Source organism: Procambarus clarkii, chromosome 36, assembly GCF_040958095.1.
Source record: "Procambarus clarkii isolate CNS0578487 chromosome 36, FALCON_Pclarkii_2.0, whole genome shotgun sequence".
Classification (NCBI taxonomy): Eukaryota; Metazoa; Arthropoda; class Malacostraca; order Decapoda; family Cambaridae; genus Procambarus; species Procambarus clarkii.
Window position 1 is genome coordinate 28,548,158 of NC_091185.1, and position 24,101 is coordinate 28,572,258.

The 24,101-nt window shown below is 41.1% G+C and overlaps 1 protein-coding gene across 6 annotated transcripts in view; it reads right to left on the minus strand.

Annotated features, from left to right (window-relative positions):
• LOC123756164 (protein tramtrack, alpha isoform) overlaps positions 1 to 24,101 on the minus strand; it is a 269,736-nt gene that overhangs the window by 80,049 nt on the left and 165,586 nt on the right. For 4 of the 6 annotated variants that reach the window (XM_045739238.2, XM_045739239.2, XM_069336594.1 and 1 more), the window contains 3 exons: positions 16,157 to 16,202; positions 13,531 to 13,587; positions 4,085 to 8,173 (listed from right to left, as the gene is read on the minus strand). In XM_045739238.2, the coding sequence (XP_045595194.1) occupies positions 7,434 to 8,173; positions 13,531 to 13,587; positions 16,157 to 16,202 (843 nt within the window). In that variant the 3' untranslated portion in view covers positions 4,085 to 7,433. Of the gene's footprint in view, positions 1 to 4,084; positions 8,174 to 13,530; positions 13,588 to 16,156; positions 16,203 to 24,101 lie in introns of those variants that run through there. The other 2 variants (XM_045739240.2, XM_045739237.2) reach the window with 1 other exon arrangement.

Below are 24,101 nucleotides of genomic sequence, written 5' to 3' on the forward strand. Positions count from 1 at the left end.
CCTCGTCGGCCAGGCAGAGGCATGGCTCATCCACTTGGTCATCGACCAGGCCGGGGCATAACTCATCCACTTGGTCATCGGCCAGGCCGGGGTATAACTCATCCACTTGGTCATCGCCAGGCCGGGGGCATGGCTCATCCACTTGGTCATCGGCCAGGCCGGGGTATAACTCATCCACTTGGTCATCGGCCAGGCCGGGGTATAACTCATCCACTTGGTCATCGGCAAGGCCGGGGGCATAACTCATCCACTTGGTCATCGGCCAGGCCGAGGGCATGGCTCATCCACTTGGTCATCGACCAGGCCGGGGTATAACTCATCCACTTGGTCATCGGCCAGGCCGGAGTCATAACTCATCCACTTGGTTATCGGCCAGGCCGAGGGCATGGCTCATCCACTTGAGGACATCGATCATGTCATCTCTGGCCCTGTGCCTTCAGAGTTCCTGCATCTTCTCCTTGTATGGGTGCACCCAATCACTTGGAGTCAGTCTGGACATAATACTTTGGATCTTCAGGAGGGAATCTACGTCCACTCTATAATACGGTGACCAGAGAAATAATACAACGAAGTCTAAGTGGGGCCTTACCCGGTCAAATAAATTGTGAGGACGATGTTTGGGTATATACTGCTGACCCTTCTAATGATATATTCCAGCATACTATTTACTTTGTCATAGGGGATGACACACTGCGACAGTGATGATCATACAGGGACGTTAGAAAGAACTTTTTCAGTGTCAGAGTAGTTAACAGATGGAACGCATTAGGCAGTGATGTGGTGGAGGCTGACTCCATACACAGTTTCAAATGAAGATATGATAGAGCTCAGTAGGCTTAGGAATCTGTACACCAGTTTATTGACAGTTGAGAGGCGGGACTAAAGAGCCAGAGCTCAACCTCCGCAAGCACAACTAGGCGAATACAACTTGATGAGTAATGCTGCTCAAAACTCAGGTCACTGAAGTCACAGAATTCATGGCTCTGAAGTCTCTTTCGTAACTCTATTTTCCTAAATTCCATTATTCATCCGATAGATGGTGCCACTTTTATTTCTTATGTTTAAGAATTTACATTTTTCAACGCTGAACTTCATTTTTTTAGGGATAAGATTTTATTGGAGCTTTAACCAAGTCCTTGTTAGAGTTTCGGTTCGCTCTCTTTCGGGTCATTCCCAAACTTTCTGAAAATATTGTTCACCCTAACATGTAGGTTGCTGACAGGAACAATAGCCCCAAAATAGACCTCTGTGGCACTTAGTCATGTGTGATATTTCTCCGTTCCGTCTTAACCTCCGTTGATGGGGTGTCAAGATGTTAAGACGTCTGTTTAGAGTCCTTCAACCAGGCTCTGATCTAACTGAAAACATTTCTTCCAATGTTGTGGGTGGACCTGAACCTATTTTTCTTCCTGATTAACATCCAGCAGGATACACTGTAAAATGCCTTACTAAGTTCAATATAGAAAACGTCGTAATTGTTAGTGCTGTTGACTTCTTTAATTCGCTAGTGTGCAAGGATTGCATATTTGTAAGACATGATCGCATTCGCTAGAAATTACGTTGAATATCTTTAATCAGGCCATATGTGACAAGGTGGGTTCTTACTGAATTCATTATAATAGCCTCAAGTAACTTTCCCTGCTTGAGTATCGCGACTATGTTAGCGCCATCCAGGCATAAGGGACTGTTCCTGTGTTGTTTGACTTATTGAATATACTCATTACTGGGTCGCAAATTTCATCTCTGCACTTCTTCAAGACTGCTCAACCACTTGGCCTGGACGGTAGAGCGACGGTCTCGCTTCATACAGGTTGGCGTTCAATCCCTGACCGTTCAAGTGGTTGAGAACCATTCCTTCCCCACCGTCCATCCCATATCATTATCTTAATTTTGTCCATTTGCTACATAGTCGTAATGGCTTAGCGCTTTATAGTGATAATTGCCCTTCCCTTCCTTTAATGCTTTTATTTTTATCAGCTTCCAAGGTAACAAGTTTTGTTGTCAGATGCTGTCTTTCCTCCACACTGCCCTGGGAAAAATTTTGTGCTTGGCTTTATATTTTTGGCTTCCCTGGATTCATGATTCCTATTTACCTTTCACATTTTCCGTTTTATGTCCCATATTTAATTTTACCGCATATTAAATAGGAACATCTCTCCTTTTTTCCATCTTATCTTTTTTGCCTTTCTGTTGGCTTCTTGGGCGTTTTACTTTGTTAACCATTTGGGATCATTACATCAGACCAAAGTAGTCTGTTAGGGATACTATTTTTCTGCGACATATTTTGGCCTGTATTCCCTTGCCGCTTCGGGAGGCACCACATTTAACACTATTAGTGAAGGTGCTGTATTCTTCACCTTCTGTAGTCAGATGAACCAAAATCCGTTCCTCTCCCGAGATGAGGTAGGTCCCCATCTCTTACTCGGCTACTCCAGTCTACTGGATTTAGATTCAGTTCCAATTGGTCATAGTTTGCGTACCAGAAATTTGGGACGCACATATTCATTATTTCTAGTACAAATCTTCCAAAATTAACCCAAATCTAATTTGCTGATCACCACTTGCTAACTCGCTCCCTATTTCAACATCAGTGATCAGCGCTTCCTTGTTTGCCAGCACCAGGAACATACTAACTGGAGTTTATCAACGTGGATTAATTTGTAACTTTTAATGTGATGGTAAGATTATCTCTTGAGTCTACGTTTAGCAATGTCTCTGTAAGCGCTTCTAGGTCGACCTTCTTTTCACATACGATTTGTTTCCACAATATTTTATCTTATTTCTCATGATCTCAAAGTTTGTGTAATGGAACCTAAGTGACCTTGTGTGGGTCAGTCTGCTGTTGTCAAACGGTTTCTTTATCTCATTCTAGCAACCAACGTTCAATTCCTTTCCATTTTTAAGTCCAATGTTCTTCATATCCCATAATACGGTCTTATTGGTTAGGTTTACACTCAGATCTCTAGTCCCTACCAGTTTAAATTCCTGTTAACTGCTCCCTCCAATGAGTCCATTATGGTCGCAAACCAGTCCCAGGACAGGTGCACCCACGTCTGTTGCTTGGACCTTTTTATTGTTTGCACACTGCACGAACGATTGAAAGAATGAATATGCTCAGTTTTGCTTTGCGAAATCTACTGTTTTTATCACATTCTTACAAATACTGCAAATTCAATATGAGTTGTAATTAATTATCCAATATTATCTTGCGTCAGCTCATACGTCCATGGCATCATGTCTCATCTCAAGAACGGGCCATAAACTAGACTCAGGTTTGTTGTCTAAGCCGTCCCATATTTATATGTCTTACCTAACCTAACAGCAATTCTGAAGAAAACATTCCTAATTTTCTCTGTGGTTTTTTCAATTCATTGATCGCAACGTTTTCAAAATTTTGTGCACTCACACACACACACACACACACACACACACACACACACACACACACACACACACACACAAACAATATATATATATATATATATATATATATATATATATATATATATATATATATATATATATATATATATATATATATATATATATATATATATATATATATATGTCGTACCTAATAGCCAGAACGCACTTCTCAGCCTACTATTCAAGGCCCGATTTGCCTAATAAGCCAAGTTTTCATGAATTAATGTTTTTTCGTCTACCTAACCTACCTAACCTAACCTAACCTAGCTTTTTTTGGCTACCTAACCTAACCTTACCTATAAATATAGGTTAGGTTAGGTTAGGTAGGGTTGGTTAGGTTCGGTCATATATCTACGTTAATTTTAACTCCAATAAAAAAATTGACCTCATACATAGAGAAAAGGGTTGCTTTATCATTTCATAAGAAAAAAATTATAGTAAATATATTAATTCAGGAAAACTTGGCTTATTAGGCAAATCGGGCCTTGAATAGTAGGCTGAGAAGTGAGTTCTGGCTACTAGGTACGACATATATATATATATATATATATATATATATATATATATATATATATATATATATATATATATATATATATATATATATATATATATATATATATATATATACCACACTATAGTGGATAATAATATTTAATTTACTTGGGCACTAGTCTCCACTATTGAATATTGAAATTATTTCAATATTCAGTTGAGGATACTGAATATTGAAATTCAATATATTTTCGAATTATATGTTGAAATTAATTATTTAATTAAATAATTCTATCAAGTGAATATAGAGATATATATAGGAAAAGCAAACGTCGTTTTCTCTGAGAAGGTTGTGCTCTTCACCCTTAGCACAGATGGTAACAGATTGTAACATGTGGTAACAGATGATAACAGACGGTAATAGATGGTAGCATATGATATCACTGATGAAACTACCAGTGATACAGTGGTTAGTGAGATTTACCTTGCCCGAGATGTGATATATGATGATAATAATATTATTATACATAATTAAACAAATAATAAGATAATAAAAATAGTAATAATAATAGTACTAGTATTACTAAAACCAAATAAACATAATAATGGCAATAATGATGATAATGTTAATAAAAATAATAATCGCGCTAATAAAAATAATAAAATAATAATTATGAGAAAATTTGTAGCCATGAGGAGGATTCGAACTTATGGTCTGGGTAAAAATAATAATAATAATAATAATAATAATAATAATAATAATAATAATAATAATAATAATATACACAATTCATAACAATGTAGTCGCATCATTTGAACCAGTTCCTGATTTATGTTACAATATTTAGACCTAGTGTGAACTGTGATGAATTAATGAGTTAACTGCAGGATCATCCAATGGGAGAAGCGCGCACGACTGATACTGGCTTAGTCTGCTCCAGAAGGTATCACAAGGAACCGATCAACACAAGTGGACAACAAGGTTCGGCTTCACCTGAGCCTGTGAGCGGATATGAGCGTGACTTGGCTATAAATGTGAACGATGATAGCCTCTTGAAGAAAGCGTGTGAGGATGCTATTTCCCTCTGCATTTATATTACTTTATGTTAACTTACGAATAAATAATAGCAAATATATTATTTCCATATATTACTCTGATATAAGAACTCTCTTTACAAAGTCTCTCTTAAAACAGCACAACATTTAAGCTCGTTTAAAGCTCGCTATTAACATAAATAGAAGGAGATGGGGATGGCTCGGGCCGTGACATTTAGAGCTAACATTTGCCATGCTGACAATTCAAATTTATATTCTATAGCAACACCAAGACAACCATATTAAAAATGTTACCCGTGACCGTCACGTCCCGACACACCACCAAATAATTTTATGACTGCAAAGTTTCATCATTAGCAGAAAGCTTTAATTTCTAATAATACGCAGTTTATATTATCGTTTCTCTATAAAAAATTTAACAGTTGACTGAGGAAGGGAAGTAGAGGAAGCTTTGGCCCCTCGTCTTAATGTACACAGAGACGAGCACTCAGGCGGAGTCTCGTCACTTCTATCTCACTAGAAATATTACTAAGAGTACCCTCAAACCCGTCCCATGCCAAAGTCACAAAGAAACTAGGCAAACAAAATGATTATAATCAATGCATATATTGGATATATGCTCATTATATAAATTCTAATTATATATTTTTATACTGTCATGACTATTTGGCATGATGACAAAATGAAAATTACCACACTAACTTTGGTCGAAAACACAACACAAAATCACACGAAATGGGGGAAATCGGAGATTATATACAAAAACAGCACTCACGGTACACTAGAGAGACTAAGTTCATTAGGGAAGGGTTTTCGTAAATGCAAAATTTTATCACGAGACGAAACCTGTTGTTGAGAAAGCACCTTCAACGTGAGAGTTGATATATTGCATCAGTTTCATTTTGTTCACTGTGATGCATCAGATATTACACGTTGACTTCCTCTGTGTGTATGTGTGTGCGCGTTCACGTGTGTGCGTGTGTGCGTGTGTGTGTGTGTGTGTGTGTGTGTGTGTGTGTGTGTGTGTGTGTGTGTGTGTGTGTGTGTGTGTGTGTGTGTATGTCTATTTACTATTTGTTTGTGTCTGCAGAATCGAGCTATTAGCTCTTGGACCCCGGTCTTCTAACCAATTTATTTGTCTTCTATTATATCTACTACGTATATTTCACTTACACACGCACACATCCCAAGGCAGCAGCCCGTAGCAACTGTCTAACTCCCAGGTACCTATTTACTGCTAGGTGAACAAGGGGCATCAAGGTAACAGAAACTCTGCCCATTTGTTTCTGCCTCTACCGGGGATCGAACCCGTGCCCTTAGGACTGCTGCACTAGAGTGCTGTCCACTCAGCCACGAGGAACCCCGAGGCCTGTGTGTGTGTGTGTGTGTGTGTGTGTGTGTGTGTGTGTGTGTGTGTGTGTGTGTGTGTGTGTGTGTGTGTGTGTGTGTGTGTGTGTGTGTGTGTGTGTGTGTGTGTGTGTGTGTGTGTGTGTGTGTGTGTGTGTGTGTGTGTGTGTGTGTGTGTGTGTGTGTGTGTGTGTGTGTGTGTGTGTGTGTGTGTGTTTCCGTTAGGATGAACACATTCCAAGACATCATCCTGGCATGATCTTGGAGGTACGAACAGTAGACAAATTGTATATAAAAATTGTTCCCTACAAAAAGTATCAAAAAGTCTCCAGAATGAGATTCATTAGTTTATCTAAATGTTTGGTTCCTCCAAAAGGTAAGGAATGAATTTTCTCGGTCAGTCCTGGCAGTGAGGTTTCTAGGGAAGTACCTAGACTTGGCTCAAGCATTTCGTCATAACTTGCAAATCCACGTGACTAAGAGAATATACTTAAATATAATGTCATGCTTAAGTAACATAAGGATTGTTTATAAATAAACTGTAATGCATTATATTGCACTTTTCCTAGACTTCACCTAAATTTCTTATTATCACTAACGTAATACAACCGGTATACAGTGAAACAAAGCCTATAGCCGCGGCGGGCTCACGGGAGTTGGGAGAGAGTTTGGTTGTCATGTGGTGGGCGGGGTCAGGATCAGGACCCAGATCCCCAGGGGGTGCATATCGCCTTTTGGCTGCACAAGGCACACAGTAAGGCCTCATACATTTACAGCTGCTGAGCTCTGTTGCAGCTGATGCAACCGGCCACTGCTGCAGGTGGTATGCCGGTGCCAAGCCGGTAGCTGATGCATCCGGCCACTGCTGCAGATGGTTGCCGGCAGCCCAGCCAGGGAGGGGGGATATGCTTGTCATCACAGAACACAGCGTGAGATTTGTCACCGCGTCAGGTAGTCTAAAGGCTGTCAACCTTAACATTGCACATGAGAATGAGATTGCGGTCATTGTGACCAACTATAACCAAATCAGCGGGATTGTCCCATCGGAGAATTGGTTGGAGTCACCTGGAAGGTGATAGAGCTGCACCCGTCGGGAGTGCCAGGAAGCACTAGACCTTGTCTACTTGTTGCAGATGCTGCATGAGCTGTTCTTGCAGATGAGGCACTTCCCTTGCTAGACTGGGGGACACAGAAGACATATCTCTGAAGATAGTATGACCTTCCTTGCCTGGACGATGCACAGACCGAATATGTGACATCATATTATCTTTGCGCTTAAATTCTTTCCCGCAGACATGGCACTTGTGAGCGCGGCGGTCCGTGTGGACGGTGATGTAATGCCGGTGGAAGTTGGACGGGTGCGTAAAGGTCTGGAAGCACTTGGAACACTTGAACCCATTGTCCTGGATGCAGTAGCTCATGATGGGCACCGATACCTTGTTGTTGTTGCCGCCGCTCCCGCCCCCGCTGCTCGGGGAGTTGGAGGTCGGGGAAGACTGAGTAGGTTTTTGAGGGGAAGAGGTATGTAGTGAGTGAGGGGAGGAATCAGCATATTCACGTTCCCCTTCACGCTCGTAAACCCCGTGAAGACCAAACTTGAGCGGGGCTCGAAGGGAAGCCAGAAGAATTGACCCGTGAAGGTCCTTGTCGTTTTTGAGAGCCTCGTAGGGATTCTTGAGCATGGCGGCCTCCAGAAGGTTCTTGGTGTAATATAGTTGGTCGATGTCGGTGACGGGCGGTGGAGGTGGGAGTGGTGGTGGCTGCGAGCAGGTCTTTATCGTTGGGTGGATTGCGACAGCATGTGGGTCGTCGAGGTCGTACTCGTGAGTGGTCCACTCCGGAGCATGGCCTGCAACACAGAGACCGGGTCAGCCCTGGATGGTATACCTTCTACAGCGCCTACTCTCACCCTCTCAACGTCTACAGCACTACAACATAACTGGATAATGCATTCATAGCAAACAGAACCAGCACTTTCTGAACTTTTGAATATATATATGTTATAAATTTAATGGCAAGCGGCAGTCCTGGTCCTGTTTTAGAGGTATAAAGAGGGGCTTATTTCTGTTTCAAGAGGACAAACTCTTCTTTAAACATTAGAGACACCGTCTTTACCCTCGACGTAATAATCTTCTTAGTATTACCGGTCACCGCACCAACACAAAGCAGCAATCAGATTGGCAGAACAACTCCAGCCAGGAATTTATTGTTACCAATCAGAGAACAGCTTCATGCGAACACAATGATCCGATAAACCAGGAAACAATAAATAAACAAATAAAAAGAGATTAAAAATAATACTAAAGTAAAAAAGGAATACCAAGGATAAAAATACGCAACATGTATATGCTCTCTTAGAAGTAAGCTTGGGGGGTTTTCTATCACTTTAGCTTTTGCTACCATGACCGAAATGAAATGAGAAACGCCATAAAAAAATAAAGACGAAACAAATTAAGAGGAAATATCGTAAAATAATGAGACAAAAGGATAGAATAACCAAGGTCACCAAGAAGGTATACCATCCCAAACATTCTCGGCCCCGTAGATGACCTTTGACCTCTACCCCTCGAGACCCGAGGTTAAGGTTCGGTGCTTGCTGACCGCCCACCGAGCAACCATACACAACACCTTTGACAGCTGACTGCCATCACGCAGTTGTATGGTCAAGTGGCCGCTGTTCTGGGGTATGTAGTAGTTTGTGTCAGTTGATGTGAGGCACCTCAGCATTGTTACGTGCAAGTGTATCTGTATATATATATATATATATATATATATATATATATATATATATATATATATATATATATATATATATGTGTGTGTGTGTGTGTGTGTGTGTGTGTGTGTGTGTGTGTGTGTGTGTGTGTGTGTGTGTGTGTGTGTGTGTGTGTGTGTGTGTATATATATATATATATATATATATATATATATATATATATATATATATATATATATGTGTGTGTGTGTGTGTGTGTGTGTGTGTGTGTGTGTGTGTGTGTGTACGTGTGCTTTTTTTGAATGTTGTACATACACACCCTCATGGAATGTGTGTGTGTCCATACACATAAGTTTGTGTGTGTGAGCGAGTGTGCTTATAAAATGTGTGTGTGCAATTGCCTGGGATTACGTGCACACTGGTTCCCGCGTCTAAATGCTATACAATATATATAATTGAAAGGCCCGGGAAAACTAATGCAATAACCCTACAATTGAAATAATTGCATCTTGCGTGTAGTGTTGCTCGGTCCGTCAGCCTCTGAGATATGTGCAGGAATACAGTGACATGCAGTGCTGGCACGAGACAATGGTGAGAAGAATGAGAATTATTGTGTGAGAGGCCGCGAGGGAGCGCGCGCCCCCCTGCTCTCACGGGGTCAGAAGCATGAGTGGTGGTGGAGCCTTCCTGGTGTGGTGCCGTACCCCAGGGTCACGGGTGAGGCAAAACAAGACACGCACACACACACACACACACACACACACACACACACACACACACACACACACACACACACACACACACACACACACACACACACACACACACACACACATACACACACACATCCCAGTTACTGAGAAGACGGGACACCACGAGCGTAGCTCTCATCCTGTAACTACACTTAGGTAATTACACACACTCACATACATATTCCCAAACACGCACTGACACACACACACACACACACTCACACACATTCACATTCATACGCACACTTAAGTTTCTGGGAAGACGGGACACCACGAGCGTAGCTCTCAGGCTCAGGAATGTGTACACCAGTTGATTGACAGATGAGAGGCGGGACCAGAGAGCCAGGGGCCAGATTCACGAAAGCTCTTACGCAAGCACTTACGAACGTGTACATCTTTCCTCAATCTTTGACGGCTTTGGTTACATTTATTAAACAGTTTAAGCATGAAAACTTCCCATTAAACTGTTGTTATGGTTATAAACAGCCTCCTGGTGCTTCGGAGCTCATTAACTGTTTAATAATTGGAACCAAAGCCGCCAAAGATTGAGAAAAGATGTACAGGTTCGTAAGTGCTTGCGTAAGTGCTTTCGGGAATCTGGCCCCCCAGAGCTCAAGCCCTGCAAGCATGCACTCGCAAGCATGCAAACGTAAACATGCACTCACGCACACACTCACGCACACACGCACGTACGTCTCGTCTCGGGATATCGCGACTGGTTCGTAGCCTTCGTGTGTTGAGCCTTTCCAACTCTTCTGCCTCTCAATCAGCCATTATGTGTAAGTAAACTGACTTGAGGATGTGGCTCAAGGTTCCCAGAAGTCAGTATTACCCATAATCCCGTCAACAGTCAGGAGAAAGAGTGGCGGGAGGGGACATGAACCTGACCGCGAGAGGAGATTACCACCACAAGCGACCACAACATTACCCATCCCGAGAATTCTCCCGTTAAAAATACCAAGGTGTTGCCGTCTTGAACAGTGGTGATCAGCGCTCCCTCTGCCACCCAGGTGCGGGACCATTATATTCATGCCTCAAGACGAAGAAAGTCAAAGAACTATCCCATCAAACAAACAACCCAACCACAACGCTATTTGTAAATTAAACAAAAAGTAAGAGCGTTATTAACACGCTGTGCCAACGTTGTTTGTTCTTGGGATATGTGCAGTGCGCCATGCTCTAAAGACTCGCAAGAGCAACCAAGGAAATCTTATCAAAATATCCTCTTAAAACTTTGTAATAAAGGGGAGTAATTTGTTGCCATTATCAAACGGATCATATTATTATTTTTATTGTTATTAATATTATTATTGAGTAAAAAAATACTTGTAAAACGGAACTATGGAAAATGGCAGTCGTCCCATGCACGATATGCAAAAATAAAATGAGAATTGCGAAAATGATAGTTTGATTATGATAATGATGCACAATTTTCTTATTTGAAAAACAGATATATATATATATATATATATATATATATATATATATATATATATATAAAATCACTTTCGCAAACTCATTTGATAAATAATACACATTACATAAAATCAAACGATAAGATATATATATCATATACAACAGTTCTGATTTTTGTATGACGAATGCAGGAACGGATACTGATCAAAGCAAGTCATGAGAGAGAAAAACCACCATCTATGAGTCCATGCATTACACAGTTGGGATTCTTACCTCAAAACTCCCCGATTTCTTCCAACAATAAATCTTCTAAAAGTGCCAGGAAAAATGAACCATTAAATATTTTAATTTGTTCCGAGTTTGATTTAAAATGTAAGAAAGGGGGTCACACTAATGGTTACATCGTATTCTTTTATCTAATATTTTGAGTTAAAATATTTTTCCTGAATGTACGGCATTTAAAGCAGAAATTTTGCTAAAAATTTTCAGCAAGTCGTTTTCTTTATCGATGTTAAAAAAAAAAACTCCTCGCGAATTGTTGCTGCACCTCAGTTGTGTTTACAATTACAACCTTTATAACACAAGTGTATAACCTCACATACTGCACGAGACTACCCGAGTATCTCTAAATGTACAAGTAGGAAAGGACAGATTTAAACCAGAGGAAAGCCTCTACCAGTGACACAATGCGTGATTTTCACCATTAGGTAATGTTTATGGGAGAAGCAAATTTTCCAAGAGCCACAATGTTTACAAATTACAGTTTGGAAACACCGTCTGAGTGTTTTTCCTTCCAGAACTTATTCCACCTCGTTAGTTCGTTTCTTGGCGCTTCCAGTATCAAACTGAGCCTCTAATCATAAAATAGCTACTAGAGGTGCGAATAGTTATGAAAGAAGACACAATAATGTTAATAATGATGGAAGTCTGGGAAAGTGTCCCCATATGAGTCCAGAATGAAGAACGTAGACAAGTCATTACACACAGGTTTAGTTAAGTTTACTCACCCAAAAGTCGGATCAGAATTTTTAAATACATTACAGAACCCGCGATAACATGAGTGCACAGATGGAGTGGTTTAAACACATTTGTAAAGTCATAGCAAATTACTTCAAAAAGATCCTGATCCGACGGAATATTGGTAGAGTTCATGTAAGAGATGAAGCTAATAATGAGTTTAAAGAGGCAGATGGTAATGATGTCTAGAGTGGGATGACAGATATATGGCTGACACAGACACAGGCACCCACGAATTCACCACAATGTGCTGTACTATGGTTAGTAATTATAAGAACAGGATTAACATGACTGGAACACATGTAATGGTGGCAAACGTAGATATGCATATAGTCTAGGTGTGTATGATTACTGGCTTGCCATTCAAATAGAAATATACCCACATAATCTGCAATCATAGAGTAACATTACAAAGTTAATTCAGTCTGTACATGAACAATGGAATACAGTGGAAAGTTTCTTATTTCAAGAGTATTCAGTCCAATATACATACATATATATATATATACATATATATATATATATATATATATATATATATATATATATATATATATATATATATATATATTATATATAAATATATATATATATATATATATATATATATATATATATATATATATATATATATATATATATATATATATATATATATATATATATAATGTCTGATAATAAATAGAACGGTTTCATATGTCATCCATAGTCATCACGGGGGAATATATGACGGCTGGTACAGGTATTAGCCTTGACCTCCAACACAAGACTAGTAACTTTTGATCCCAATCACAGGACGAATTACTACGACCTCCACCCCAAGACTAGTTACCATGACCCCACCTACAACACTAATTACCATGATTCGAAACACAAAACTATCTAAGCATCAACAAAGTTATCCAAGATTCCAAATAATAGACACACTTGTTTAGAATAATAGTAATAATGTGAAAAAGTAAGATTAATAATAATAACAAACAATAGTAATATTGATAATGAGAATAACAATAATAATTGATATAAAAACAGGAGTACAAAAATTAATTATATATAACAGAATAATTCAAATAAGAATTACAAATAATAATATAAATTAGAAAAAAAATTAGATCAACAACAAAATTAATAGTACAAATAACATTATTTTTCATTAAACATAAAAAGGAATAATATAAACAAGAATAAATCAAAGTAAAAATATGATGAAAATGTCGTCCTAGTCTAGTATAAGTTAGTCCAGGAATGATGACCTCCAAATGAATGAGGTGGGATGAGGTGTAGCAGGTGGCCGCCTTCACTCACCTGAACCTGGCGACTCCCTAGTGTTCTCCTGGTCGTCTTGTTGCAACCTCGTCGCCTCTGTAACACAGAAAACGGGAAGTGAGTCATGATAAGGTACTCGCGGATGTCACCTACCCTAAACCTATTGAAATCTAACAGGAAACGAGCGCGACTCGTAAATTGTATCGCTTACTCTGTGGATTATTGTTTAATATATTGTGTATATGTTTATTTCAACCCGCACTCATGCGGGCATATTGAAATGTCCGTATGGATTAAAAAATATATGTATAAACGATCATTCATAGAGGAAAAATAAATAGAAATTTTAAAGCGAAAAAAAAATCCAACCAAACCTGATTTCAGCATAACTTACACTACCATTGCCCAATATAACCTAATCTAGGCCTAGGGTTTGCTATGTTAGGCCGTGTTTATGCTAGACCAAGTTCACGGTAGGCTGGTTCGCGATTTTGTTTTGCGTCTAGGAAACTTGGCGTTATTTATTTCCCATTTTTTATTTGTGTAGGTAAATTTTTCTAACAAATGATGTAGTTCTAAAACGGACATATCATTCTCACGTAAGTACATCACAAAGGCGAGGACTGGGTTTTTTTACTGGAATTTATTCTCAATGGAAATGAAGTCATTAATTATATTCCAAAATCGTTTGATTTTCTCTGTTTAAAGATGGTTAATTTGGGTCTAGTACGTTTTTGACGGCTGATTGAAACACACATACATTTATGCATAAAACTTATACACTAACACTTTCCAAGATTAAATACACATATCATTGCATAAATGTGTTTACATATAACACTTCACAAATGCATATATGAACATAAGTATATAAGACACACACACACACACACACACACACACACACACACACACACACACACACACACACACACACACACACACACACACACACTCACTCACTCACACACACACACACACGCACACACACACACACACACACACACACACACACACACACACACACACACACACACACACACACACACACGCACACACACACACACACACACACACACACACACACACACACACACACACACACACACACACACACACACACACACACACACACACACTCACACACACACACCATACATACTGGGCACAAAAATTGTCCAAACACTCATCCACGTAATATTACCACCATCCCTTCTTCACTTACTCTCCTGCCACCCATCATCATCTACACACTGCATCTCTTATTCCCTACTTCCTTTTCCCAGTGTTTTCCTCTCTTCGTCCCTCCTTTTCCTGTATTTCCTTCCTATATCCCAGGCCCCTGTCCTCATATCCCAGGTCCCTGTCCTCATATCTCAGGCCCCTGTCCTCATATCCTAGGTCCCTGTCCTCATATCTCAGACCCCTGTCCTCATATCCCAGGCCCCTGTCCTCATATCCCAGGTCCCTGTCCTCATATCCCAGGCCCCTGTCCTCACATCCCAGGTCCCTGTCCTCATATCCTAGGTCGCTGTCCTCATATCCCAGGCCCCTGTCCTCATATCCCAGGCCCATGTCCTCATATCCCAGGCCCATGTCCTCATATCCCAAGGTTTCTGTCTTCATATCCCAGGTCCATGTCCTCATATCTAAAGTCCCTGTCCTCATATCCCTACCAAATACTACACAGTGGTACTGGCTTAGGCTTCCTTAGGATAATAACCCTACCTTTTCCACTCTTCTTAATACCTTTTGATTTTCCTCTCTGACTGATGAGGATTAAGCCACCCGAGAGGTTTCTGTTTTATATATTATTAATTAGCACCCGTGAGCGGTACCCCCCCCCCCCCCCGCCCTTGTCTCGCTGCTCTTTTTAGAGTCCCCATCCCCCCATCCGCCCCATCCCTCCCATCCTGCCCATCCACCCCACTCTGCTCAACTCTTACCTCCCTTCTCTTTTTCACTCAGCTCACTATCTCTCCTTGTCACATTTTTCTGTTTTCAGCCAACACATTCTCCGTTCCCTTTCCCTCTTCCATCTTCCGTCCCTACTCTTTATCCTGCCCAACCACTTGGAGTGGACGGTAGAGCTACGGTAGAGTTTCATGCAAGTCGGCGTTCAATCCCCGACCGTCCAAGTGGTTGGGCACCATTTCTCCGTCCCATCCCAAGTCTTTATCCTGACCCCTTCCCAGCGCTGTATTGTCGTAATGGCGTGGCGCGTTCCCCTGATAGTTTCCTTCCTTCCTTCCTGTCTTGGAGAACACCTTTTCTCAACAGTATTCCTAGCTCCTTCTGTGTCGCTTCCCCCATTCTCACTATGACGCTTTCTCATTTTCTCAATTTCACTTTTTTTAACTAATCCTCGGGTCCATTAGGAATGGTGGTGATGTTTCTTAAGAAGCTGCAAGATGGGAGCTGTTACCTCACACAGCAGCTCATCTGACGCCTGGAAACTCTCTCTCTCTCTCTCTCTCTCTCTCTCTCTCTCTCTCTCTCTCTCTCTCTCTCTCTCTCTCTCTCTCTCTCTCTCTCTCTCTCTCTCTCTCTCTTCTATCTCTCTCTCACTCCCACTCACTCACTCACACTCACTCACTCACTCACTCACTCACTCACTCACTCACTCACTCACTCACTCACACTCTTGTAATGGATGACAACCTACCTTTGCCCTGGCTCTCTCCCGATGGTCCTGGAGTAGATTCCCCACTCTGAAAGGCGTCAAGAAAAAACAAGGATCAATACACTGCTCGTAGCTGAGGCTCTCTTACACCACTGGTGTGTGTGTGTGTGTGTGTGTGTGTGTGTGTGTGTGTGTGTGTGTGTGTGTGTGTGTGTGTGTGTGTGTGTGTGTGTGTGTGTGTGAATAAAAGTTGATTGATTGAGAGTTGAGAGGCAGGCCGAAGGAGCCAAAGCTCAACCCCGGCAAAGCACAACTAGGTAAACACACACCCTGTGTGTGTATGTATAATTTCAGTTATTTAACTCACGAACTCTTTTTTTTTAATTAATAAACCTATTTACACATCAGTATGTTGCTACCCTAATTTATGTCTAGTTCACTTAGTATTCCCTTCTAGCAGAATGATTTGTCATACTTTATATATGAGTCGAATCTTGTATCTTGCAATATTAAATTTTTAATACAGTGTGAGAGTATATTCTAGTATCTTGTGAGTTAATGAAATAATTACAAGGCTGTAGTTATCTTAAGATATTTTGTAACCTGTCCTCTTAAAAATAACGTCGCTTTCGGCCGTTTGCCCGTATGGCCGAAAGTGGACGTAATTTGAAAATTAAAAAAAAAATTAAAATATATATTTTTTTCAACAACAGTAAGTTAAGGGTCCTCTGGTAGGTTAGGTGGGCAGGAAATTCTCATAAAGTCTCAAAACGTTATGACAAACGTAAATTGAACATTTCCTCTCCTAACCTTACCGAGTAAGCCGGACGACTCAAACAGAAAACGGGCCAGGACGTCACTTTTGTGAGTCGATTTCATTTCATATTACGTCCAAATTTGGCCATAGCGCGCATACGAGCGAAAAGCGACGTTATTTTCGAGAGTGTCTGAACGCTTCACTCATTTCGATGGATCAGAGTTGGGAGATTCGTTACCTGCAGTTATCTGTCATAAGTAACGTTATTAGAGGCTAATTCTGTTTATTACTATATCACATTGTGTTGTGGACGCCTTGAGCTTTCAGCTTACGCTCTTAATGGTGGTGCTTTCTGTTATACGAGGGCTTGTCATTTGCCTTCTTGAAGACCTGATTTTTAGAGTACTGCTCTTTTAATAGAAGAAATTGGGTTGCCTAAATCAGAAAAACTGATTAAGAGTACTTTTTAAAGTGTATTCTAGTTTAAAATGTAGTTCTAATTCATGGACATTTAAATTGCTATTTCAATATCCTACCTGTTATTTTTTTTTTTTGGATTACATCAGAAAGTTTGCTTTAGCTTTTAGGCAGACAATTGCAAAAGAAACAATACGACGCGTTTACATAAGGCATATTGACCATAAGGTTTATACCACTGTGTCTCTATTGTCGTTTAGATAATAAGTCAATAAAATCAGTCAATATTTCTCGAGCACTCCTAGGAGGCAAGAATTTAAACTTTGCAAGGAATAAAAAACTTGTATCTCCTTTATCTTTGTGTAACGGAGTGAACACGTCTGCTGCCCTGGTGTGGTTCCTGTCTGGGGAGGCGCAGTGACACACCGCTGCTTGCAAGGCTCCTTCACACTCCTGCCCTCGCTTCTCCTGGCATCTTCATGTTCACCTCTACACTTTAAATTCCTTTATCGCTGTATAGAGCTACACAGGTCCAGACTCTCTCTCCCTTCGTTGTTAAAAGATTTTGTCTCCAATGGAAAGGCAAACGCTAATACGATTGGTTCCAGGGCCATCGCATGAACTGCGAGTTCCGGGGATGACCTTGAAGTTGGTGAAAAAGGCACAGGAACTACAAACCCGGAGACCACCGTGGTCGGGGCCGGAGAAGAACCACCCCATCAAGGGTATGAACGACCCCAGCCTCCTGAAGCAGAGCCTGGGCCGCACTACCCTCGGGAGGTGGACGTCCCGGTACCGCACCTACGGGTTCCTGACAGAGATAGTCACAGCCCTCTTTCACCCGAGGCCGCCTCCCCTCAAGACCAAGCAGAAGGAAGAGTGGTAATGATTAAATACAACAATTATTATTATAATAATAATAATTATTATAATATAAACAATTAATAATTATCACTCTTCTATATATATATATATATATATATATGTATATATGATCGATGTTTCATTCGGGAATCTTAATTTCTTAATTTTAAAATGAATAGGATAACCATTCACATTTCATATAATAAACATCTTGTATCAGATTCTTTACTTTAAAATGCACGACGTTTCAAATACTTCTCGTGTTCATCATCAGATCTAATAGAAAAAAAGTCACAATAAAATAACTAGCAAACAAAGAACTCATACTGAACAAAATTACCAATCAAAAGAAAATGAGATATAAAACGACACTGGTTATAAAACAAAACACTTAAGCTTACTTAAGGTGATCAAATCGAATAAAACTTTATAACTGTCACATGGATAATGTAAATAATTAACTAATAAAACAAACCAATGCTGTTAAACTTACGTGATGTGATCAAACGAAGTGAAACTTGATAATTAACACATGAAAAATCAACACTATTGCAACAATTATCATAATGACTTCTTCTATATGAATTATAATAATCACTTACAGATAATGTATATAAAACACAAGCAAAATACAAAACAATTGTAAAATACTGGCCAAAAAACTTATGAAAACCTAAGTATCAAACAAAACTAAATATCAAAAAATTTATTGTAGATCTTAGAACTAAAACAAAATACAATATCAACACTTGAAATAAGCAAAAAAAAAAAAAAAATCATGGTAAACTAAAGAAAAGTTAAAAAACAAACCACCAGCATGAACTATAAATCCAATTACATGGCCTACTGTGCATTATACAGTGTACAAGTGAGATTAGAAATCATTGTCATGAGTTTAATCATTCTCTGCTGGAATCCGATTTTAAGAATACACTCAGCTCAGTCATATTACACTGAGCTGAGTGTAAAATTCTAGACACTTGTATCAATGGTCAGTCGGATTTGAGAATATTGAAATCCGAATATATATGGAAGCTGTGGCCTCTGTTATGTAGCTACTTTTCGGCCGTTCAATTGAACACTGTATAATGTACGGTAGACCTTGTAATTTGATTTATAGTTCATGCATGCGTTTTTTTAATTTCTGTTTAGTTTACCATGATTTGTCGATTTGTTTTTGTCTACTTATTTCAAGTGCTGATATTGTATATTGTTTTATTTCTTTAATTAAGATGTTCAATAAATTTCTGGTGTTAAGGTTTGTTTGATATTTATGTTTACATAAGTATTTTGGCTAGTATTTTACAATTGTTTTCTATTTTGCTTACGATTTATATACATTTTTTGTAAGTAGGAAGTTATTCTTATAATTGTTGTATTAGCGTTGATTATCCATATTATAATTATCTAGTTTCACTTCGTTTTATTACTTCACGTAAGTTTAATACAGTTGGTTTGTTTTATAAATTAATTTTCAATAATATTTATTGAATTAGCTTTTATCCATGTGACAGGTATAAAATTTTATTCGAGTTCATCACTTTAATTAAGTAAGCTTAAGTGTTTTGTTTTACAACCAGTGTCGTTTGATATCTCTCTTCTTCTGATAGGTAATTTTAATCAGTATTAGTTCTTTGTTTGCTAGTTATTTTATTGTGACGTATTTTTTATTTTAGATCTGATTGTGAATACAAGAAGTATTCGAAACGTCATGCTTTTTTAAAGTAAAGAATCTGAAAAAAGATGTTTATTATATCAAAGTTTTCCTATTCATTTAATATATATATATATATATATATATATATATATATATATATATATATATATATATATATATATATATATATATATATATATATATATGTTCGTTTATTTCAAAATCTCTAATTTCCGAAAGTTCTTCGCCGATTGCTTTGAAATTTTTACACAACGTTCCATTCGAATACGCGAGTGTTTTTATACCTATTATATAGATGCCACACCTGTGACAGGTAAAAACACAGTTTTTCGTGTTTGTTGCACGCAAAAGCAACACATGCTATACTAAATTCGTTACGATTCCATTTCAATGTTTCCGATTGCATTGATAAATTGCATTTTCATAGATTTCGATTTATGTTCATTTTGATTTAATTATTTTGTGTGACATTGCATTGGAATTGAGCTGTGTTGTTTACTTTACCGTTCATTTCGTGAGTCTAGTTTATTTTTTTATTTTTTTCATTTCGTTTCTTTTAACTGATCTTATTTTTCTGTGATAGAAACATCAGATTATTTGATAAATACAGGCGACTGGAAGGTCAATTCACGTATTTTTTTATAGCGTCTGAGACAGTCGACCTTTGGGCTAGGAGTACCGTGAATTTTTCTAATAATTGGGTTCCAGCCTCGATGACATCAGAGACCCGAGGGCTGTCAATTTCTTGTTTCAGCGCCTCTGTGTGGCGATCCAGAGGGGAAACACCATCATGTGTTCCCACGCCCCATCATGTGTTCCCACGCCCCATCATGTGTTCCCACGCCCCATCATTTGGTCCCACGCCCCATCATTTGGTCCCACGCCCCATCATGTGTTCCCACGCCCCATCATGTGTTCCCACGCCCCATCATGTGTTCCCACGCCCCATCATGTGTTCCCACGCCCCATCATGTGTTCCCACGCCCCATCATGTGTTCCCACGCCCCATCATGTGTTCCGACGCTCCATCAAGTGTTCCCACGCCCCATCATGTGTTCCCACGCCCCAACATGTGTTCCCACGCCCCATCAAGTGTTCCCACGCCCCATCATGTGTTCCCACGCCCCATAATTTGTTACCCACTCCCACATCATTTTAAACACTCATATCATGTATTTGCCGGAGCACTCACTGTGTATCTCTCTGCTTGAGCTCTGAGCTGGCGGGCTCCGGTCTCTCTCACCTCAGCGACAGGCTCGTCCATCAAACAACCCGAGACGAGAAATGTTCTGGTAAAAATGTCTTCTACAATAAAGATCCCTAAGGCAGCACTTCCTGGGCTTATTTCTGCGAGTATCTAACAACTGCAGGGTCTTGCAGAAGCATGCGATAGTATCTATGAGAATTTCCAAGGTGGGCGGGGTGGTGGTTTCCCTGGCAACGCGAGTGATCAATATGGTTGCAGGGTGCGCTCTGGTGATCAATACTGGCCCACATGGAGAGACTTGCCCGGGAACGCGACGTGGCCCTGCTCGCTTTTGATTGGCTAAACGCCGCCCTTGCGCCGTCTGAGGGATTTATTCCTCGTTGATACCAGGATAGCAATTTGGATTTGAACGTGCAATGATTTTTGGACTCCTCGACCTTTGGCGATTTTCCCCGATTGGTCACTCAGTAGAAGGACAAATGATGTTGTTTAGCAACGTGCTGCTAAGGTGTTTAGGGAGTATCTGCGACTCAATCCCTTGCATAGTGTAGGACTTGAAGACGCTTTAACTGCCCCACGGAAGCGACCCCAGAAGGTAGGGATCGTGAGTGTGGCACCGGAGCGGGTGTGTGCCACCAGGGCAGGTGTGGCACCGGGGCGGGTGTGGCACCGGGGCGGGTTTGTGCCACCAGGGCAGGTGTGACACCAGGGCGGGTGTGGCACCGGGGCGGGTGTGGCACCGGGGCGGGTGTGGCACCAGGGCGGGTGTGGCACCAGAGCGGGTGTGGCACCAGGGCGGGTGTGGCACCAGGGCGGGTGTGGCACCAGGGCAGGTGTGGCACCAGGGCAGGTGTGGCACCAGGGCGGGTGTGGCACCAGGGCGGGTGTGGCACCGGGGCGGGTGTGGCACCAGGGCGGGTGTGGCACCAGGGCGGGTGTGGCACCAGGGCGGTTGTGGAACCAGGGCGGGTGTGGCACCAGGGCAGGTGTGGCACCAGGGCAGGTGTGGCACCAGGGCGGGTGTGGCACCAGGGCGGGTGTGCCACCAGGGCAGGTGTGGCACCAGGGCAGGTGTGCCACCAGGTCGGGTCAGCACGCTATGGGAGCTGCGAGCAGCCAACACAAAGTTCAAGGAATGAACATTGGATCTTAGTAAAATTCTGGTCACAAGTTCCCGATAACAGAAACCTCACATAAGGATGTGCTGGTAGCCAGGACGGGCGGGGATGTGCTGGTGGACAGGACGGGCCAGGATGAGTTTTTTTTTGTGGGTAGGATGGGTCAGGATGTGCTGGTGGGCAGGATGGGTCGGGATGTGCTGGTGGGCAGGATGGGTCGGGATGTGCTGGTGGGCAGGATGGGTCGGGATGTGCTGGTGGGCAGGATGGGTCAGGATGTGCTAGCAAGACGGGGTGAGGTTAAGTATTGCGTCGTCAGGCAGTGTCTAATCATATATCTCTTCGTGTAAGGAACGTTGATTCCGGAACGTGTGTGATGGGGAAGTTGGCTGGGACCTTGCGGTGGGTGGTTATCTTGAGGTTATCTTGAGGGTATCTTGAGGGTATCTTGAGGGTATCTTGAGGGTATCTTGAGGGTATCTTGAGGTTATCTCGAGATGATTTCGGGGCTTAGCGTCCCCGCGGCCCGGTCCTCGACCAGGCCTCCTTTTTTGTTACACCCCCTCCCAGGAAGCAGCCCGTAGCAGCTGTCTAACTCCCAGGTACCTATTTACTGCTAGGTAACACGGGCATCAGGGTGAAAGAAACATTTTGCCTATTTGTCTCCGCCTCCACCGGGGATCGACCCCGAAACCTCAGGACTACGAATCCGAAGCTCTGTCCACGTAGCTGTCAGGCGCCTTGACAGTTACTTATGGGGTTCCGGTGTTCCGGTGTGAGGGGCGTTACTTATGGGGTTCCGGTGTTCCGGTGTGACGCTGTGAGGGACGTTACTTATGGTGTTCCGGTGTTCCGGTGTGAGGGACGTTACTTATGGTGTTCCGGTGTGACATTGTGAGGGACGTTACTTATGGGGTTCAGGTGTGACGTTGTGAGGGGCGTTACTTATGGTGTTCCGGTGTGAGGGGCGTTACTTATGGTGTTCCGGTGTGAGGGACGTTACTTATGGGGTTCAGGCTATAAATAACGCCCCTAATGTTCAGTCATCACTATGTTATTGCAGTGTTCTGCTGTAGTTCTGTGAAGACCCTTAAGTTAGGGGACAAATATATATAAGGTTGCCTCTAAGAACTTGTGTATATACTATAACAACAGTGATATTACGCTAAGTTGCTTAAAATGTTTATCTATTTACAGTGAACTTTTGAATGTCTTAATTTACTGAGAGTTGTGCGTCTTGTATAACGGTGAATTGCGTAGGTTTAAGTCTCAGATTACAATGTGTTGCGTATGTATGCTTCATGTTCCGCTGGAACGCATATGTATGCTTCATGTTACGCTGGAACGCATATGTATGCTTCATGTTCCGCTGGAACGCATATGTATGCTTCATGTTACGCTGGAACGCATATGTATGCTTCATGTTACGCTGGAACGCATATGTATGCTTCATGTTACGCTGGAACGCATATGTATGCTTAATGTTACGTTGGAACGCATATGTATGCATTTTATATTTCAGTAATCTGTGTATGTGCCTTATATATGCCAATCATATTTAAATATACGTCAATATTAATCTCTCTCTCTCTCTCTCTGTCTCTCTCTCTCTCTGTCTCTCTCTCTCTCTCTCTCTCTCTCTCTCTCTCTCTCTCTCTCTCTCTCTCTCTCTCTCTCTCTCTCTCTCTCTCTCTCTCTCTCTCTCTCTCTCTCTCTCTCTCTCTCTCTCTCTCTCTCTCTCTCTCTCTCTCTCTCTCTCTCTCTCTCTCTCTCTCTCTCTCTCTCTCTCTCTCTCTCTCTCTCTCTCTCTCTCTCTCTCTCTCTCTTCTCCCACTCATTCATTCTATCAAACAGCCTTGTAACCTACCTTCGTATTTTCAGACCTTATGATGACTTCACACTACTCAATACATACGACTCTAAACCCATTATCTTGATGTCAGGAC